General features: G+C 38.5%; 1 protein-coding gene across 1 annotated transcript; it reads right to left on the reverse strand.

Moving 5' to 3' along the window:
* Nucleotides 1-3,509: 3,509 nt before the first annotated feature.
* Nucleotides 3,510-7,980, reverse strand: TBL6 (TRICHOME BIREFRINGENCE-LIKE 6). Its single transcript, XM_077362516.1, has 5 exons — nucleotides 7,255-7,980; nucleotides 6,917-7,109; nucleotides 6,643-6,833; nucleotides 4,853-5,011; nucleotides 3,510-4,276 (listed from the first exon to the last, which is right to left on the reverse strand). Exons 1-5 carry the CDS (start codon nucleotides 7,848-7,850, stop codon nucleotides 3,976-3,978), a joined length of 1,440 nt encoding a protein of 479 aa, XP_077218631.1. The 5' UTR covers nucleotides 7,851-7,980; the 3' UTR covers nucleotides 3,510-3,975.
* Nucleotides 7,981-15,198: the final 7,218 nt, after the last annotated feature.

The following is a 15,198-nucleotide window of genomic DNA, read 5'->3' on the forward strand; positions in this document are numbered from 1 at the left end:
GAATAGAATGTTGTAGAGAAAAGGCATGCAAATTTAAATTACAAAGCTATAAACTCTTTGTTTTGCGCCTTATCTACGAAGGAGTTTAATAGAGTAGCTCTTTTTTATTCCGCCAAGGTTATTTGGGATACACTTGCCGTTACCCATGAGGGAACATCACAAGTCAAGGATTCCAAAATAAACTTGTTAAAGAGCAAATATGAAATGTTTAGAATGGGTCAAAACGAAAGTATTTCCGAAATGTATACCCGATTTTCTAAAATATCAAATGAATTAGCTAATCTTGGTAAATCTTATCCTACTGATGAGCTTGTGAGTAAGTTGCTTAGGTCACTTCTTCCTTATTGGGATCCAAAGGTCACCGCCATCCAAGAATCAAAAGATCTCAAGACGCTAACTATGGAGGAGCTTGTAGGATCTCTTATCACTCATGAGATGCTCCTCACTAGCCGTCAAGAAGAGAAGAAGCCGAAAGAGAAAGAAAAAGAAAGTCGATCTCTAGCTCTAAAGGCCTCCAAGACGGACTCATCATCCTCAAGTGATGCGGATAGTGATGAGGAAGAAGCGTTAAGAAAATTTAAAAGCTTCTGGAGAAAGAAACACAAAAAGGATAAAAAGAAGAAAATGAAATAAAAGGAGGATTAAGGTGTTATAATTGCAAGAAGATGGGACACAAAAGACCGGAGTGTCCACTTCTCAAGTCATCTTCCTCAAAGTACAAGAGAAAGAAGGATTGGAAGAAGAACAAGGGTCTTGTAGCCGCTTGGGATGCTTCTAACACCTCGGGAAGGAGCTCAAGTGAAGGGGAAGCTAATAAGGATGATCTTTGCCTCATGGCATTCACCCATGAAGTTGAGGTAAATTCTAACCCATCTTGTAATTCATCAAGTAGTGATAGTGGAAACATATCTTATAATGAATTGTGCACAACCTTGCATTCTCAAATTTCAAAAAATAAAGTTCTTAAAAAATCTATTTCAAAATTAGAAAATAAACTTGATGTTTTGAAATATGAGTCATCTTCTTCCATATTTAAATCTCAAGCACAACTTGAAAATTTTAAACTTGAGATTGAAACCCTTAAGGGTATTTTGGATGAGAAAACTTGCCAATTAACACAATTTTAAAATGTGGCAAGCTCTTCCAAATCTTATGAAGATAAATTTAATGATTTTTTAAATCAAATAATCCATCTTCATAATAAAAATGAAAGGTTAAGATTATGTCTACATGAATTCTTAAATGGTAATAAAATTACTGACATATTCTTGAAGAAGACTAGTCAAGACCTAATCATGCATTTTATGATAGGACTAGTCTATCTAACCCTCATGTTAGATGCCATTATTGTGGAATCAATGGTCATTACAAATTCCAATGTGCATCTAAAATTAGGGATTGTGGTGGAACCAAGAAGTCTTGGGTTCCCAAAGCCCCCATATGATTATTTTCATATGTGCTTAGATTAGGGGCTAGAACTTAAAAATTGAATATATTTTTATGGTTTGTTAAATATCCCCTCTTGTGTTGAATAAAAACTCTAAATAGGGGGAGTTTTTTTATTGTCTTTTTCCTTGAAAAAAGAGGAGCTTAAAATTGTAAATTTCATCCCTTCGATTTTCTTTTACCCCAATCTTTTTTATTGATGCCAAAGGGGGAGAGAAATCTTGTTTAAGAAAATATATGTGTGCTTTTATTGCAAAATCTTTTGTGCTTGTCATCATAAAAAAGGGGGAGATTGTAAGCCCAATGGTTCTCACCTTGGCATTCCCATCTTATTTTGATGATTCCAATACACAAGTGATTTAAGATCACTAATGTGTTTGCATGTCTAAGTTGTAGATCATAATTGTGCTAAGACAAGATTGCTTGGATTGAGGCCAAGAAGCTCTCATTGGACCACATTATGAAGACCAAAGACATCGGAGATCCAAGACGAATGAAGACTTGAAGCATTGCAAGTGAAGACCATTTTAAGTCTTTTTTAGTTTGTATTGATCCAATCTTAGCTTAAGTTTAAGAGGCATAAATAAGTAACTCACACACCCTAAATGTTTAAGTGATTGTCCTTGTGGTGTTCCAACACTTTAGAACCCTCATAACAATCTCAACTTGGTGTAAAGTTGGAAGCCCAAAAACAGAATTGAAAATCTGCTACATATAGGCTTCTTGGAACTCCGAGAGAATTCTCGGAGCTCCGAGCTCGGAACTCCAAGAAATCCTCGGAGCTCCGAGATTTGGTCCAGTAGCTTTTTTCCAACTTCTGTTTGTATTCTCGGAACTCCGAGGAATTTCTCGGAACTCTGAGAATTCTCTCGTAACTCCGAGAACACTATAATGGGAAGAAATTTGTGACCGTTGGGAACTTTGCCAGAATTACGACTATGCCCCTCAAACGGTCATATTTGGTTTTTCTATATATATGGGCATTCTCTACTTCCCAATTATCAATCCTAACACTCAAAAACTATATTTGAACATCCTAAGAGTGATTCAAGCTTGTTTATGCCTCTCATCCTCTAAGATTATTATTTGGATCATTAGGCTCAAATTGTACATCTTCTACAAAGTTTGTAAACCCTTGTGAGGGATTTTTGTTCTTCTTTCTTATTCTCAAGATTGTATTTGGGCGAGTGTTCGGAGAAGCAGAGCCCACTCTCCGTGGTGAGGATTGCCACCAAAGTTAAAGCAATTGGAATTGTAATCGGCACCGATCTTCGCCGAAGTTAAGAAGATCAATTAGTGAAGCCATCAACGGGTTTGGTTGGTGGAGTGGAGTAGGCCTCGCGTTGGAGGACCGAACCACTTTAAATCTCGGGTGCAATCTCTCTTGTCTCTTGCCTTTCTTTTATTTGCACCTAGGATTTAACTTGCGTGCTTAATTTTCATCTTTGATCTCTTAATCTTCAAAATTAGGTTTGAGTTTTCAAAAGATTAAAACTTGTTAGTAACCTAATTTTTTCCTCCTCATTAGTTGTCATTGTTCAGACCAGGATTCATTACAATTCTTAATATTTAAAGACAGTACCTACAGAAGCATATATGCTAATATGCACACAGACCCCTAAAAGATAACCAAGATCACGACCAGTTTCGTGAAATAATAGCACCCATTAAAGTAAGAGGCTGTCAGGGAGCACCATGAGTAAACGTACACCAAATATCAATCGATAAAAGTAAAATGTATATACTTTCAGTAATAAAATAAAAAAGCTCAAGTTTGGAAACCCAAACCAATTGTTGTCAACTGCAATAAATTGATAATATACTTTCATCTTTGTTATATGGCTGGAAGAATACATTAGTATGGCTTTTACCTGCAGGCATAGGTAACATATGCAGCTTTTGCAACTCCATAATTTTTGGACTATCGAACAAGAACTACCATGTTGACATGGTTAGGATGCAAGTGCGGAAATATATTTTTGAATATGTAGAGAGATGCAAAACAAGTATGTGTTCTTTGGATTTTCATATTCACGAAGAGGATCCTACATGGAGGCTATGGCTAATTCCTGAGGTTCCTTGGCATCATTAAATGAATAAGGTAAGAACATTAATTTGTTCAAATAAAGTGCATCCATGAATATTATGCTCAACTCCCAATATGGAACTAAGCAATAATGATAAAAAGAATAAAAGAAAATTGCGTGTGTTCAGATCAGCATATACATAAATACAGCAGATATAGCCACTACATGCACATGATGCATGGGACTCGAAATTATACTGATTAACAGCCCTTCGAATCTGATGAGTCTGGAATTCAATCTCAAACCCTCTTGAGCCTTGATCTCTGCCAAAGAATCTATCATATCCAATTCACTGCTTCCAATGCATCACATGTACTTAGTGTGTGGCATTTCTAACCAACAATTTCAGTCTGTAAGCATTTGTTAAAGATGACAAATGCAAGGTAGGAAACTGGAGAAAGAATCTGTTTATAGTTTACTATGTGGAGACCTTTTTTTGTTTTCAAAGCAAATGGAAATACAGCAATTCATTCCAGGAATCAGGAACTCCCGGAAGGCACCAATGGCTGCAATCTTCAATGCTTGTACGAAGGCCCTTCCATGATTTTGTTCCAAACATAGATGGGTGGCCATCGATCCTAAATTCTGACAAGCTAGTTATATTCAAGAGAGTAACAGGGGTTTTCATTTGCTTTATGACCTGCTCTGCAATTATGTTTTTTTCAGGATAGCTTCTACTCAAAGTGTCATTAAGAGGTTGAGTGCCCTCCTTACAGTGCCCACCAGAATTCCATTGACCACCGCTACTCAACAAACAAACACATCAATAAGAGATGGAGGAAATATATATATATATATATATATATATATATATATATATATATATATATATATATATATGAGGAAATGGTTTGGGTGCAGCTGCACAGATAAGGTATCTGTGCATGGCTGCACAAACAATGGTGGGTGCCACATTTTTTGGGGGATCCAAAGCATTCATTTGGAAGGCCCTTCCATGGATAGGGTGTGTACCAAAAATCAGCCCTATAGGATCATCCTAACCCAATCAAAGTTGGAGGGGACAATGGACAGACACTGTTTCTGCCCATTTTTTCCCTCCACAAATGGCAGGGTTAGGATGATCCTAAAGGGCTGATTTTTTGTACACACCCTAGCCATGGAAGGGCCTTCCAAATGAATGCTTTGAATCCCCCCAAAAATGTGCACCCCCCCCCCCCCCCCCCCCCACACACACACACACACACCATTTTTGTGCACCCATGCACATATAGCAAACCATTTCCTCATATTATATATAATAACATTCTTTTTTTTTTAAACAGGATCATATTAAACTATCAATGACGAGAAGTGCAAACCTGAAATGGGAAGGTGCTGAACTTCTAAAGAAAACTTGGGTCTTTCCTGGAGTGACATGTTGATCAACCCATGATGCCCAAGTCATCAAAGATCTTCTGAAAGCAGTAGAAACATCGAGATGGTGATGCACTTGGTTCCCTTCCTGATAGTAGTTCACCCTGTTAAGACGATGATAAAAGTCAAGAAATTAGAAACGATTTTAAGCATCCCATGTTCTTTATACAAATAATTTAACTTTTGGTAGCAACCCTTCTTTGAATATCTATGCTTTTGATAGTGACATATTCAAGATAAAGACAAATTCATTGTCCTCATAAGAACACAGGTGAACATACCAACTCCCCCGAAATATGCATGATCATAACCCCCTTTAGTCAACAGAGACACCCGCAATTGTGAAATCACTCCTAGCAGTGCTCTCTCTCTCTCTCTCTCTCTCTCTCTCTCTCTCTCTCTCTCTCTCTCTCTCTCTCTCTCTTGAATGGCTGTTCTCTTGTATTCTCTTTTACTTTTAGAACTAAAGGAATGGATGAGATGATTCTTAGTTTTCCTGAGATTATCCAACTCAGGCATCTAACTTACACTATCAACAGTTGCAAAACTGCCAATGCTTAGGCATACAGAAATAATCAATTCAGTTAAAAGGTCAATTGATAAAAGTTTTATCTCAACTTAAACTCCATTACTGTAGACAGAGTGCCGAGGATTATCTCCTCCTAAGATTTGTAGTAGCAACCACAATCTATTCTAAAATTGATTCCAACTCAGATCCATAGGGAATGAATCAATGGATATAAAATAGGATTACCCTTTTCAAAGCTCATTCAGGGGTTGGAAGCTACCTAGAACTCTCAGCCAACCCCATCACAAATTCATTTGTAAAGTCATATTGAGGTTAAATCTCTCAGCATTCAACATAACACTTAAGTATGGGTGCAACTTGGGTCGGGTTTTACCTGACCCGCATCGACCCAACCCGAAAATACCATGGGTCGGGTTTAGAAATCATGGGTCTTAGGTAGGGTCGGGTTCTAGATTGAAAAACTCGACTCAATCTTGGGTAGAGGAAAAAAACCCGAAGCCCGAGCCGAATCATATCATACTGTTACTTTATTAAATATCTCTTGAATAACATGGCAATTTTTTTCCAATGTATTTATATAATTGTCTAGTGCTCAGTTCTATTTGATGCTTGGTCAAATCCCTGAAGTTTCAATTTGAATTGTGAAAAGTTAAGTGAAAAAAAAAGGCTACTCATGGTAGAGAGAATTTGTCATCATTTGTGCATTACTATGCTCACTTCCCTACTCATGTGGTTGTTATGCTGATGCTAGTGTCATCTTGGATGCTAATGATCTAATCATTGAGAAACCTAAGCTCGTCAAACTCAATGAAGTCTGTTTCTGCATCAACAAATATTTGCCAGATTTATATGTTCAATTGTAAGCTCATTTTTTATTTTATTATGCCAAGGCATTCAAATAAAGTTAAAATAATGCATCAACGTGAAAAAACCCAACCCGATGTGCCCGACCCAAGTTGCAACCCTACACTTAAGCCATCTAAACTTTAATTTCTTCTTCACACAAAGCAAGAAGAAACTCAGATTGAAAGTGAAGCCTTTCACTTCTATGTTACAGAGACTAAATGCCAAACCATTAAAGATATTAAATCCAGAAGGACCAAATGGACAAAGGCACCCACAAAGCTCTTGATTTGTAATAGGACAACCATTTTGTTCAGACAACCTTAAAGCCAAAACCAAGAGAACTGCACCAAAAGCACTCACCCAGCCTTTGTTTTGTAATGTGACCACCAATGTGCACTGTTAAAAACCAGAATATCAGCTCCTTTCCATCTGGAGGAACTCCTGTCCATGGTATCAATTCGGAGCATCTGTGTCCGTTTTTTGCCTACTCTTGCCTTACTCTCATGAACTAGGAAATGAGTAACATAGAACTCAACAGTACAATGATAATCCTACAAACCCAACTATAGAATCAGATATATGCAAAAGACCTAGGAATAAAACTACAAGGAGGAACAAAATTTAGCAAAATTACCACAAATTTGAACTTGTAATTCCCCTTCCCCTTGGTAATCTTCCGCCCCCGGGCCTCATAAACCCGCTTAGGATCCGTGACGGCTCCACTCAACAAACACATCATGGATTCCCACTGATTCCTGTTAATTGAATCACCAACAAAAACTAGTCTCTTCCCTCTGATTAATTCCAACATTTTCACTGCATTGAACCTGGAACAATTAAAAAGACCAACACCCATAACCCCATTTCTCAACACTTACTTTTCCTAGGCTACTCAATAAAATAGTATAAGACGTATCTAAGCTAATCAAAGAAATTAAACAAAAAAGTAGTTGTATAAAGAAAATCAGGTACCTTGGGATGTTACAGTTATGGGGTTGCCATCTCCACTTCATATAATCTGTATCCAATCTCCCATTAGCCTGACAATTAAAACCCTCATCAATGAAGGGACATGAGTTATTAGTATACAAAGGGTAGCTCTCATCAAAAACCCATCTCCCATGTGAAACATCACATTTACTTCTCCCCTTCCTTTCAATCCTCTCAACCACTGAAGCTGTCAAAATTACATTTTTACGCTCACCTGCCCCTTTCCCTGAAACATCAGATTCATTGCCCTTTCTTTCAACCTCCTTAGCAACTGAAAGCATAGTTTTCCCAGAAGAATCATCAGTTCTTTGCAAATTGGGGTATGCCAAAATAGTACTTTTGGACTCTTTTAGTGTAGTATTTGTACTAAAAGGGGCCAAGGTCTGGGATTTAGTGGTTTTGGGACCAAAATTGGGAGAGGATTTGTTGAAAAGGAGATGGGTTTGTGGGGGATTTGAAGGGAGAGATTTAAAAACTGAGAATGAGAAAAAGAAACAGAGGAGAAGAGAGGAGAAAATTGTGAATGAAAAGACAAGGAGTTTTATGGGTTTGAAGGAGAAACTTTTTTGTCTCTCCATTCTTAGTTTTGATGGGAGAAAGCTTCTGAAAATGGAACCAATGGGAGGAATAAAAAAAATCCTAGAGGAGAGAGTGGAGTAATTGGCAGATAACTGAGGGGTTTCTTACTTTGGTGGGAGAGTGCCAGAGTGGGTTAGTTTGATTTACAAGAAAAATGATACCCACCTTCTGTTTTTTGATAATGGCACCCCTCACTTTGTTAAACACATCTATGGTCTGCAGTTATGATTTTGGGACTTTGGCCTTGACTGTGTTTTTTCTTCTCTTTTCTAAATAAAGTATAAGTTTTTTTAGTCTTTGAGTTATCCTCATTCCCTTGTTTAATAATGTGACTTCTTTTTGTAATTGCGTATTAAAACTGCTATAGGTGATTATTTAAATGAGGACTAGAATTTTGAGAACCAATTGTGAGTCCAAAAACTGATCATCAGGCTCAACTTTGCGTTTAGGCCCGTTCGTCCAGGCCCTATTTGTTTGAGATTATGGCAACAGATGGTGAGCCACCAAACCGATTGTTAGATTCAAAATTAATGTAAATTGAGTTCAATAATTGGTTTGGGGATCACCGTTGGTTGTCATAACTTCAAACAAACAAGGCCTTAAGATTATGACAACTGATTGTGAGTGCCAAACTGATTATTCGTGATTTCCGCAATTGCCCCCTCTGAGATTCATGATTTCCGCCATAGGTTTTAGTGGGTTAGCTTTTTAAATTCTTCCCTCTCTCTCTCCTTAATTTTAGGATTTGTTTTTAAAGTCTCTCTCTCTTTAATTTCATATTTGCTTTTGCAAGTCAGTTTATAAAGTAACTCAATTTTGGATTTGCCCCTTTAATTTCGGGATTTTTTCTTAACTCCATTTCTATCTATATTAAAGTCTCCCCCCCCCCCCCTCTCTCTACTCTTATTGCGCTGATTGTTCGTTCACCTAAAGTGGGCCGGGCCCGGTTTCATCTAAGGTGGGCCGGGCCCAGTTTCACCTAACTCGTATGGGTCCAGGTCTTATGGGGTTGGGTCATAAATAACCCGGAATTTTACGGGTCACAATTTGGTGAACCCGGACCCCACCCGTACGGGCAGGGTGCATCTGCGGGTCACCCTGTTTTTTTTTATTACTATTTTTTTGCTGTTTTTATTCCCACACTATAATAGGATGATCCAAACCGTCCATGTGATGGGTAATAACGTAAATAGGTTGAGCCCAAAAAATCATTTCCATAGGATGATCCTAGCCCTCTGATCTATGTAGGAATCGCATATTATTATTTATGGAAACCTCTATAGATCGGAGGGCTACGATCATACTAAGGAAATGATTTTTGGGGCACAACCTATTTAAGCCATGTTCCATCACATGGACGGTTTAGATCAATCTAAGATGTGGTCCGTACAGTACAATCTAAAAAATACAGGATTATAGGGGCTTACACCATATAAAAACTAAATCATTTGGGTTTTTACGGGCACCCGCCCAGTTTTGACATGACCCGTACGGGCCGGGTCAAATTTCAAACTGGTCACTTTTTGCCAGGTCTACCAAAAGCTCAGAATTTTTCAAAAGGTATTGTGGGCCCACTTTATAGGATGATTCAAACTGTTCATTTGTTGGGCCACATTGTTAATAGGCTGTGTCTCATGGATCATCTCCATAGTATGATCTTAACCCTACAATCTACCAATCTACCATGTGATTGTCAGCTATAGAAACATGTATAGAGTGGAGGGTTAGGATCATCCTATAGAGATGATCTGTGTGGTGCAGCCTATTTACGTTGTGGCCCAACAAATGAACGGTTTGGATCATCCTATGAAGTGGGTTCCATATTATTTTTTGCCCCCTCTGAGCAAATTCCTGGCTCCCCCCTGCCTCTAACCCAACCCAACCCAAGCCTCAGGTTGAGGATGGTCAGCCCTAACTCAACCATCTAACCTGAAATCAGATCGGTTTGAGTCGGGTTGGGTTCATGTTTAGCTAGGGCCAAACAAAAAATATATATAAGAAAAAACATAATCCAAAGAAAATCATGGTAAAATTAGAGGATGGAGGTCGGGTTCGGGTCGGTCTGGCAAGGCCTCAACCTAACCCAACCCAAAATTAATTCTGGTTGGATTTTCCCAACCTAACCCGAGCCAAAATGGCGTTGAACGGTCTGGTTGGGTTGACCAGACCCAAGTTGCACCCCTATTAAGAAGAAATACAGGCATAAAAAATATACATTGGCTCCCCACTTTCTCAACCCAAAAGTCATGCGCTATACCTTGCAATAAAAGGGTTGTAGACCAAAAAACTCAGACAATACTAGGTGTTGTATCCGGTTGGGGTGCCACATCAGCAAAATTTGGTTTGGTTGCCTTAAAATAAGGCTTTACTATAGGTGTTGTATCCGGTTGTGGGGTCCCATGTAATAGAATTTAATTGCCGTTTGGCTGCCAAACTCCAGCGGCCAAAATCTCTAACGACTACTTGGTGTTGACAGGATTTCGGTCGAAATTTAAAACCATGGTTGCAACGTCATCAAAGACGAGAGAAATACCTTTTTTTTTCTGGGACAGCAAAACACCACTCTACGTCACAATCAGGGCCGTTGAGTCCTTCCCACCTCATGACCGTTGAATCAGATCCCATGGTTGACAATATATTGTATGGATCATTTTATTGACACTTTGAGTGGTTTAATAAATAATAGAATAAGAGGAATGATAATCTGAAGGGCGCCCTTGCAAAAACCAGCTACAAGGGCATCTATTGCCCCATTTCAACAAAATTTATTTATTAGGGCACTGAAAAATATAAAATTAAAGGAACAATAAATGCACTATGGTGGCTACTGGCAAGGAACAATAAGAATGCCCTTGTAAATGGTTTTTCTACAAGGGAGCCCTTCATTTTATCATTTTTCAATAATAATAATAATAGGGCAGCGATAAATCGACTCCCAAATATCTTAAATCGACTCCCCATGTGTCTATGCCTCTCCTCTTTCTCTCTCTAACCTAGAGGAGAGAAAAAGACACATGGGGAGTCTATTTAAGATATATGGGAGTCGATTTATCAATCTCCTAATAATAATAATAGAGGAAACTGTTGGTGCGCTTAAGCTCACCATACTTATGGTGAGCTTAAGCGCCCAATCACATGGGGGCCCACTTTGTTAGGATGATCCAAAGCATTCATTTTAAAGTCCCTTACATAGATAGGGGGTGTACCAAAAATTAGCTCCATAAGATCATCCTAACCCCTCCATTTGTGGAGGACAAAAATGGACAGACACAAATCTGCCCATTTTTTGTCCTCCACAAATGGAGGGGTTAGGATGACCCTATGGAGCTGATTTTTGGTACACCCCATATCTATCATAAGGCCTTGCAAATGAATGGTTTGAACCGTGATTGGGGAGCCATGTGATTGGGGAGCTTAAGCGCACCATAGGTTTGGTGCGCTTAAGCTCACCAACAGTTTCCTCATAATAATAATAATAATAATAATAATAATAATAATGTTTTTTTGTGCAAAAGAAGTGTCATATTTTACCTAATCTGCAAAAGCAGTCTTCTGGTTTGACAATTTACAAATGGAGTCATAACGTTTGAGTGAATTTTCCAAATCCACTCTTGTCATTACTTTGTGACCAAATTAGCCGTGTAGATATTTTTTTATTCATAAAATGACCAAAATACCCTCATATGTGAAAAGACAAAAGTTACCTTAAATAGAGGGAAATGGTATCAGCACTCCAATGTTTTGATATCACGATCTACTAGCTTGTCTTTTAGTATTTAAAAGGTTGTCAACAGGTTATTACAATTCCCAAAAAGCTCTCACAAGCAACGAGAGCGTGGATGTCTAAACATTGAAGTTCTGATACCATTTCCCTGGATAAAAACTTTGATTTAAATTGGGAAATGATAAAATTATCCCCTTTTTCCACTCTTCCAGCCCTTAAACTGACTTTGGGCCCATCCCATCAAACATGAGGCAAAATTTTAGTCGCGCCTTATGCATATGTTTGAGTGGAGTTGGTGGGACCCACCCTATCAAAACATGGTGTAAAATGGTGAGACCCACCCTATGCATGGATTTGGGTGGAGCTCAATTAGTAAAGACTGCGTTCTTCCAACCTAAGGACGGAGGTTCAATCCCAGCTTACCTACGAAAAAAGTAATTTTCCAATCACTTTTCACATTGTTTGAGAATTTTACAAATGTTTTGAGTCATTTTTATCAAAAACATGTGTAAATTCCATTCCCAATGCACCTTAACGAGGAGAATGGCTGCCCCACACATGCTATGTTACATATTCAGAAAATGTGCTGTACAATTATGGGACATCCCATCCAGGCTATGCATGCGGTATAAAAAAATCGACCGTAGAAAAAATCAAAATAAAATTTTTCATGGAAAAAGTTTTTCGATGAAACTCTCCACAAAAAGGAAATTAACGACAGAGGATAGAAAGATGTTTAGCATATAAGGATTTGCTAGGCAATTTTGCTGAAAGCCATTTCGCAGCTCAGTTTTAGAGGAGAGAACAGCCACTTCAGCTGAATTAAAACAATAAGACAATTTTTGCTAAAAAGTGAGCTTGTGTGGGTGTTCTCTCCTGCAAAACTGAGCCACGAAAAGGCTTTCTGCGAAATTGCCTAGCAAATCCCTAGTATATATTATAGAATTTGGTGTCGAGTAAAAAAAATCTATCAAGGATAATTAGAGTGGTATTATCAAAAGAGAGCCTCTAGGTCCACCTTACTTTCAAAAAAGAGTAGTGGTATTATCAAAGCTGAAGAGTGCAAATATCATTTTGGATTAATATCCAAACTCCAAAGAGAGCCTCTAGGCAATTTCGCAAAATGTCAATTTGTAGCCCCTCTTTCATAGGAGAAAAGCCATCTCAAAGCTGAATTTGTCATTTTCGTTTAATTCACATGAGGTGGCGTTTCTCTTAAAAATTAGGGGGCACGAAGTAGCATTTGCAAAATTGCAGGAAGGCTATTCTCTCCTTAAAGAGTTGAATTGGTCCTACTCATTTAAATCATATGAGGTGGCTTTTCTGTCCTTAAAAAATGGGTCAGAATTGAATTTGGTCTTATTCATTTAATTTGCATGAGGTGGCTTTTCTCTCTTGAAGCAGAGGGGCTGCCAAATGCCATTTGCAAAATAAAAAATGCTTATAAGGCCATTGTTGTAGGGGTGCAACTCCGGTCGGGTTGGATCGGGTTGAGGCCAACCCTAACTCAACCCGAGATAGCATTTCCTCGACCCTAACCCAACCCAACCCGAGCCTCGGGTTGAGGATGTCAACCCTCCTCACCTTAGGCCAAACAGAAAAATAAAATAAGCCAAAGAAAATCAAGATAAAATTAGCGGACAAAGCTCGGGTTCACGTCAGGTCGGGTTGCCAAAGGCCTCAACCCTAACCCAACCTGAAATTACATCGGGTTGGCTTTTCCCAACCCAACTCGAGGATATGCCAACGCAACCTGAGTAAAAATCGGGTTGAACTTGTCGGGTTTGGGTTGAGCCTGACCCAAGTTGCACCCCTACATTTTTTGCCACCATAAAGGGAAGTGGCTATAATGAGTAGAGAGTGAGAATTTGATTTAAAATCGAGGAAGAAATCAATCATATTTTAGGTGGAAGTTTTTGTTTCCTTGTTTTTCAGCTTTTTCATTCCCTCTCCTCACTCAGTCTCTGTCGTGCCTATCCCTCTGTCATCCTTCCCCACCATTGGGTAAGCTAAATTCTCTAGGGAAAAATTCATGGTGGCCAAACATGCCCTAATGCTCTCTTTGGTTGCCGAGAATAGAGAAGAATAGAGGGGGATTCGTCGAACTTGATTTGTCAAAGGGCGTTTGGAAGCGCAAAAGTCGTTTTTGGGGTCTTTGACCACTATTGTTGTCGGGCGCTGGTTGGCTGACATGGCACCCCCCAAATCCCCTTGAGTAATTTCTCCAAATCGAAGAAATTTGGTGAGAAAATCTCAGGAAGATTGAATCTGGGCCTTTTTTCAAAAGCTATGCTATTCTCCCAGTAATTTTCACGCAACCAAACGTTGTTTGGTCTTTTAGCAACAATCTCCTAGACGTCTTCCCAATTAGATCTGCCAGTAATCTACCGATTGACTGATATGCTACTAATCTTCCCTTTGACTTCTTCTCTAGATCTCCCAGGCAACTACAAGCAACCAAACTGAGCATAAGGCTCCCCCAATTTCAACGCAAAATGGGAATTAACTATTGTTTTACTCCAAATGTTCCAATTAAAAACGCATATAAAATTTGTTTTACACCCATTTCAAGTGGAAAGAAACAAGGACTCCAAAAGAGGCACCACTAAATGGCATTTACAAAATGAGATTGTTTCACCTTATGTACGTCACTGAGTTAGAAGTCAGCCTTTTAATTTTTCGTGAAAGGCTGAGATTAAAAAAGAGCTTTGTTTTTATTGAGATTATTCTCGGGCCTTCACAAAAAAGAAAAAGGCTAATTTTTGGGCTCGCACACTCAGTCATGAGAGACACGAAACAACTTCTTCTCATACCCAAACCTATAAAGCTGGAGCGGCATTTTACGAGTAGTGCACTGATGCAAAACACGTGTTGAACAAGTCTTTTGTCTTTTACTTTCGTCATTAGCTTATTTTTGTATCTTTAGAAAGGTTTTTCAATTACCTATATAACGGGTCTAAGATCACTCGATTTGGATGTAATTTGAGCAAGTTATGAGCATTTTACGGATATGGTATAATTTCTATTTTAGGTTATTTAGTAATGTTTCAAACTTTTATTGTTGCTTTAGGGAGAATTAATTGTTTAGGTTTTAAGCCAGCATTTAGGATTACTATTTTTGAGTTTTGGCTATCTATATAATGTAATGACATGAGGAAAGAAAGATTTAGAATTGAATAAAGTTAATTTTTAGAACATCTCTTGTGAGGAGAGCCTCGGCTCTTTTACGTGGTTGAAGGAGCTTGGCTCATTTTCCATGTTACATTGGAGTTTTTATCCAACCGTGGTATGGATTTTCCAAATCCCCACGAGTTATTTTAGTTGCTCTTTTTGTGATCTACATCTTGGGTTGCCGCTACGCCTCCTTGCATCAGTGCATCATATTAGTAACATTTTTTTCTTAAAGATGTATTTGTCCCAGCATCTACCACACTAACCCTATGATTTTTGTGAAGACTTTTTTTTTTCGTTTTTCTGATGGGTAAGCTGGGGTTTGGCGGACACCTACCAGAGGATTTTTGTGAAGACGTTCACGATGAATGCCCATTGTTGTCTTATATTTTCTAGGCAAACATCTCTAAAACGGGACCCAAATAATTATACAGAGAAGCTCTCGTCTTTTT

Source organism: Tasmannia lanceolata, unplaced genomic scaffold (assembly GCF_043159265.1).
Source record: "Tasmannia lanceolata isolate RefF3 unplaced genomic scaffold, GAP_Taslan_0.1 ptg000019l, whole genome shotgun sequence".
Taxonomy (NCBI): domain Eukaryota; kingdom Viridiplantae; phylum Streptophyta; class Magnoliopsida; order Canellales; family Winteraceae; genus Tasmannia; species Tasmannia lanceolata.